The sequence below is a fragment of the Branchiostoma floridae genome, chromosome 12 (genome assembly GCF_000003815.2).
Source record: "Branchiostoma floridae strain S238N-H82 chromosome 12, Bfl_VNyyK, whole genome shotgun sequence".
NCBI classification, from domain to species: domain Eukaryota; kingdom Metazoa; phylum Chordata; class Leptocardii; order Amphioxiformes; family Branchiostomatidae; genus Branchiostoma; species Branchiostoma floridae.
In genome coordinates this window covers 20145853-20152406 of record NC_049990.1, presented here as the reverse complement: position 1 = coordinate 20152406, position 6554 = coordinate 20145853, and the positions used below count along the sequence as shown (strand labels likewise).

At 41.5% G+C, this 6554-nt stretch overlaps 1 protein-coding gene across 1 annotated transcript in view; it reads left to right on the top strand.

Moving 5' to 3' along the window:
* Window positions 1-3481, top strand: part of LOC118427170 (CD209 antigen-like protein A) — a 3769-nt gene extending 288 nt beyond the window's left edge. Inside the window, exon 2 of the mRNA XM_035836808.1 lies at window positions 3093-3481. Coding sequence (XP_035692701.1) covers window positions 3093-3481 — 389 coding nt within the window. The remainder of the gene's footprint in view (window positions 1-3092) is intronic.
* The last annotated feature ends 3073 nt before the right edge of the window (window positions 3482-6554 follow it).

Sequence of the window (6554 nt, the reverse complement as noted above, 5' to 3'; positions counted from 1 at the left end):
GCACCGGCCAACCAGTTTTCAATTGCCGGAGCCAGGAAGAGAAATGTGTCTGTAACCAATTGGTAATGGTTGGGGGCCAGGCTTGTTACTTCGACGGGGTACGTGAGCCATCTTAATGTCCTTGTGATCAAGTTCAATACTTATTTGTTTGTTTGTTTGTTTATTTTGAAACACCTGGGTAGCCTATTCAGTGCTAATACACTGTTTTTCGATAGGGCCCAGTTTCACATATACATACATGGAAATAAAAAAAACAACTTACAGAGAGAAAAGTAGACATACACGTCGGAACATATAAGTACAACTGAAAAATGCAAGACAGATAAATCAAAATCATAATCCGAACCAAGGTCAACAGTGTAGGAGGTCAGAGGTCACTACTCAGTACTGAGACTATGTTAGGTCTTTCAAAGCTGACTTAAATGAATTCACGCTTGGAATTTGCTTAATGTAGGCTGGTAGTGAATTAAAGTGTTTAGCACCTCTGTAGGCAAATGTACGCTGTCCTGTTGTGGTCTTGAAAAAGGGTTTGTTTAGGAGTGATGTCTGTCTGGTTTGTACGTACATGTAGAGGTTCCCACTACACCAGAAACTGCAAAATTTTTAATTTTTGTATCACCAATAGCTGATGGTAAACTGTACGACATTTCACGTATATAAAATGCTAAAATAAGAACTATCATAGAAGTAAATTGGAGATGATTAAGTCTATACTTCTGGATAATCATCAAATTTTAATTAGACGTTTCGAATGGTGTCCACCGTTCTTTATCAGTGAATTGAAAATGAAGTTGTACAATTTTTCGGAACAAGGAATAATTCTTAAGGAACGATGGACACCGTTCGAAACGTCTAATTGAAATTTGATAATTATCCAGAAGTATAGACTTAATCATCTTTAAACCTTCGGGCGTGACCTCTACGTGGACCCGATTTAAAATGAACCCGGGACCCGGTAGCAAATAGACGTGGTGACCTACCCGTGTGGAACATCGAGTGTTACCCCCTGTATCCGGCAGTCTACCGGGACAAATTTGTGGCTTCAGAGCCCGGTAGGGGCTACATCCCCGACGGACACCTGTGCAATTGGGAACTAAGCTGTCCAATACCCATAATACGTATGTACAAATATGATATACAGTCAAAATGTCTATAGCGGGCACTCAAGGGACTGGAGAAATATGGCCACTATGGACAGGTGGCCACTATAGAAAAAATGTTGATCAATTGACCACGAGCAAGTTGCACATGATTTCAGTTCCCACTAATATTTCTCACCAAGTAACATTGTCTCGAACGGTAAATTCGCCGACAAAGACTTGCACTTTAACGCTCAAGGCGAGCGTACCTTCCGATACCGCCAAAATGATCCTGTTGGGAACTTCAAATCCTCACAAACTATGATTTCAAACTCGGCCAGGATGGCATAACGCCACCGTATGGTTGCATAGGCAGTATTTCTGCATCTACGGGACCGGAAATCGTGTGGCCGTTGCTGCGTTGGACAGATGGCCGCTATAGACTGTTTCTTAATGCTTAGGTCAATGGGAAAAAATCCAAGGGACCGAGAAAAAGTGGCCACTATGCAAAGGGGGCCGCTAAAACAGGTTTGACTGTATATGGATTGTTTTCGCAGAATCAACTGTTACGTCTTTTGGCTGAACAGAAGACGATCACAGACAGCCTGAAAGAGCGAGTTTCACAGCTCGAGCAAATGATCAGGAACACAGGTATCATAATTTTCCTTTGTGTTGCTGCATGGATCCATTTCCATATTGTATAATTGCTAAAAGTTCATCATCATCGGTCGACGTGATCGCACATGTTTACACACGACGGGGTTATACCGCCCCTTACGGGGTGACATACCCTTTCGCTGGCTAATTACAAGACGGGGATGCGCCAGGTCTCCCGTCCGGGTGAATGATGTAAATCACCATGTGGCTGGCACGAGACAGAGGTTCGCCAGGCCTCCATCCGGGTGATTTGAAGTGAATCACCAACTCCCACAGAAGGATTTGCACCAACACACACCGCACCATCGCACATGTGGGGGTTCTTTAACGTGCATGGGGTGTGGCTCTCCCCATACACGGGACCTCCATTTAACGTCCTATCTGAGGATAAAAGTTACGTGTATAACTACATTGTACATGTATTGCATACTGGGTTGTGCTAACTCACGGCCGAACACACCTGGTTGGTCCGTTTGAGATTGGAGGACGATCTATATCATCCACTCACACCGGGAAGGACTCCTACTTTTTTCGAGGTGTGTGGGTTCTTTAACGTGTTCCAGGTGTGGCTCTCCTCACATTAGGTGAAAATCGATCGGACGATGAGTCTGAGAGCTCTAAGTTACTAGGAGGCATGACCCTGATGCCGACGAAGAAATGGCAGAGTTCCCCCCCTTCCCGTCAGGGTCATGCCTCCTCGTAATTTAGAGCTCGCAGACTCGTCGTCCGATCGATTTTCGCCTAATATGAGGGGGGTATTAAGGCTAAGGTCACATTCCAAAGCGGGCCCCGGCCGGCATGTTTTAAGAAAAGAAAAATTAAAATGTATGCCTAGAAATATACACAAATCATGCCCATGAATCTTAGTTTGACATCTTGTGTATTTTGAGGTATTTTATATCATTCTTTTCGCTCCCGAAAGCTGAGCGGCGGCCGGGCCTCGCTTTTTGGAAATGTGACCTAAGCCTAAACAAGGAACCCCCTGTTAACGTCTAGCCGAGGGACGTCTCTAACCGTAGTCATTCACCGAAGTTTCGTGAGGGAGTGGTGTAAAGTGCCTTAAGCTTTCCCAAGGGCACACCATCGATGCATGTCAAAGGACTTGACCTCTAGTCTCTGGGCAGAGTATCCTAACAGTTCGACACTGTTGATATGACACCGTAATGTGAAGATATTCGTATGCATATATATGGCTGAAAATGTATTCAAAGAGAAAGGCAACAATGGATTTTGGTTGCTTCATCATGTGTATTGATTATTTTATCATTTTTTGCCTTACACTGTACCATGTACAAATTTCGTGCAATAAATTTCATTCGTTATTATTGGGAAAACTATTCATTCTTGACACTGCAGGCTCTGCCATCAGCTGTCCTACTCGCTATGAGCTGTTCATGGGGAGGTGTTACCGCTTCTCCGTCGACCATAAATCGTACAACGAATCACGGGCCACTTGTCACGAAGAAGGTGGTCGCCTAGCAACGGTGAAGAATAATGAGACCCACAACTTCCTGGCCAATCGCGTGAGAGCTACGACCAAAGCACACACCTGGATTGGGCTGACTGATGAGGCGACAGATGGTTTGTGGGTTTGGGATGATGGTACGTTGCGGGTTGGTGATGGGTTCTGGGGTGCAAAGGAACCAAATGGTGGCACAAGGGAAATTCACATCTATCCTGATAAGGACTACCGCTGGAATGATAGTACATGCCCAAGCTCTTACTACTACATCTGTGAAATCTAAGGCTAGCTAACATTAGCTACTTCATGTAGACTATATAGCCAGCTACTACATGTAGACTACAACTGTATAATGACAAGTATACTAGCACTGTGACAACATAAAACTAAAACAAGACATACGTATAGGCCTAGATGTTCATGCTTATAACTTTTGCTAGTCCTATGTAAAATGTCAAAGCCATAACTTAAGTCAGAATAAAAGGATATGCGTTTAAAGTGACACAAATGGAAAACGTTATCGTTCTAATTCGAAATATGGTAGCCTGGATGTCAGACTGTTTCGAGGGCCTATACAGCCCGACTCCTCGGCTCTAGGACCAACAAGGAAAACCTACAGGAAGGCCCCCTGAGTTAGACCCTGATAAACATGATATATATTATTGAGATCCGGTGGGGTTCTGGTATCCAGACTAGAAATATTGTGATTGATTTTTGTCGTCTTTAAGAGATTAAAAAGATTATAAGATTTGTTGATTTAAATCAAGTGCTGGTGTTGTGATGGTTGAAATATTCACCAAAACCCTCTGAGAAGACAATACATGCAAAAGCAAGTCTCGACCTAGTTCTCGCAACTCTCGCGAGAACTAGGTTACTCCGTGAAGAAGATGGACTGATAGCCATCGAAAATTCTGAGGTACGTGTGTTTAACTTTAGAAAGCAGTCACTGTTTGATGAAAATTCTATTAACTGTGTACATACGTGACTAATTAATCTCTTCAATGCAAAAGCTGTATTTTCAGCAATATCCTGAGGTATGGCAAGAAGCTGGACATAGTAGACCAAGGGGCATTTCAGGACTTTACAGAATATTGTCTAATATTGCACCAAGGGAATTGATAGATATTTGACAGTCTGACACTCCAACACACGCCAAACACACGCCAAACATTGATCGTTTAAGCTGTTTTGCCATTTTTGCATATATTATGCAAATCAGTTCAACATTTGCATATTTGGTATCCACTTATGTTATACCTATTAATAACCTTTCTATCTGAAATCCACAACGATAAAAGAGTTGCGACTGCGAAAAACAAACTACGAACATACAGACTATTAAAACAATCTTATAAAGAAGAAGAATATCTTAAGATTGCCAATGTTCGACACAGATCTACCATCACCAAACTAAGAATCAGTTGCCACAAATTACGAATCGAATCAGGAAGACATAACCACACTCCTCTAGATCAAAGAATATGCCAATTTTGTAGTTTAGGGAAAGTAGAAGATGAAGTACATTTTACTATGGATTGTCCTTTGTATGATAGCGATAGGAGCATTCTATTTGACTATGTGTCAAGTAAATATCCCCACTTCAGATACTTGAATAGTAAAGAGAAATTTATATTCCTGACACCTTTTGACAAACCAACTCTAACCAACCATACAGCTAGCTACATTTATACAATTACCAAGAAGCGAGAGGAAGTCGAATGTCTTAGAATAGATTAGACGCACATCTACATATATAGATGTGTATGATTGTTTCCATTGTTACATATATGTGATTCTTACCGTGTGACCTGTACTTAGCCCAGTGGGGCAAAAATGTGCAATAAAGGTCTTCATTCATTCAATAATCTACATGTGTTAAATATATTGAATCCCAGTTATTCAAAACAATGGAATTATACAATGTCCTCATTAATCATGCAAATTAAGTCCTCATTTGCATAAAATGCATATCATTTTAAACGTCTTTGCCCAAGCTACATGCATACCTAAAATGCAGGCAATCCGTTGTTCCTTTCTGCAGTTATCCTCTTTGGAGTGTCTTGACAAAAACGCCCCTGCAGTTCCACAATTGAATGTTAGGGGACTGAAACTTGCCCCACTTTTTCATGATGCTAAAAGCTATCTACCACCCAAATGTCACGACCATATCACGTCCGGGACAAGAGATACATTGAAAAAAACTGCTATGATAGAATATTCTCATTAATTATGGAAATGTACGCCTATTTTGCATAATTAGTATCTTATCTTGTACAACATTGTCTAATGTACCTACATACCAAAAATGATGAAAATCCGTTGTTCCCTTCTTGAGTTATCCTCGTCAGAAGTTTTTGACAAAAATGGCCCTGCTTTCCCAAAACTAGCCGCTAGGGGGCCCAAACTTATGTCACTTCTTCCTGAGCACAAGAGCTATCTTACACCTTAAAAGCGTGACCACAGCATGTTCAGAACACCGAGATAGCAAAACCGGAAGTTGCGCTGCAGTACCAAGGGAAATCGCTAGGGGGTCCAAAATCTAATCATTTCCAGCTTTCATCACACACTACCAACATACCAAGTATGAAAACAATTCACCCAGCCGTTCTTGAGTTATCTTGTTTACACACAAACAGACACACACACAGACAAACGCGGGGTAAAATATAACCTCCATGACATTTCATGGAGGTAAATACTATTAGAATCTACAAATACTATAACCATTGTGCTTTTAGGATAAAAGCTGAAGCTATCGCTGCCGTCGTTTGATGACATTCCTGTTCACTAGATTTGTGTCTAGAAAAATACATTCTGTTTGACTTGATACAATTCCACCACATTTAGATCAGATAAAAACTAGAGTTCCCAAACACATCCCAGGGATTATCTCACCATATACACCTCGGGCCGGGGCATTAACCCTTTATTCATATATTACTAAAGAGTACCTACCCGAGTAGCAAACGACTGCATGAACGTGTGTTCCCAACAAACCCACGAATGTTACTCAGAAACATCTTAGCCTTCTTGGCGAAGGTAACAATAAAATAATGTACATTGTTGTACTTTCCAGAGCAACTTTCAAAGTGCTTCGTCAAAATCATGTAGTCTTTACCAGACTTCGGCCTGGCCGAATAGAAAATGATGATAGGGGACTGATAGAGCACCTTTAACAACTAACCATCATATGTTACGGGTATGAAGTTCGCATAATTTGCGACTAGGGAGTTGTGGCATTCCTGTAGTAATTTAAGCAAATTAGGACACTGTTCTATATTTTGCTCAATCAAGTTCTCGAACCATATGTGATGACAAGAAAATTGCCCCCACTGAGTATGAAGTTCCTGCCATTA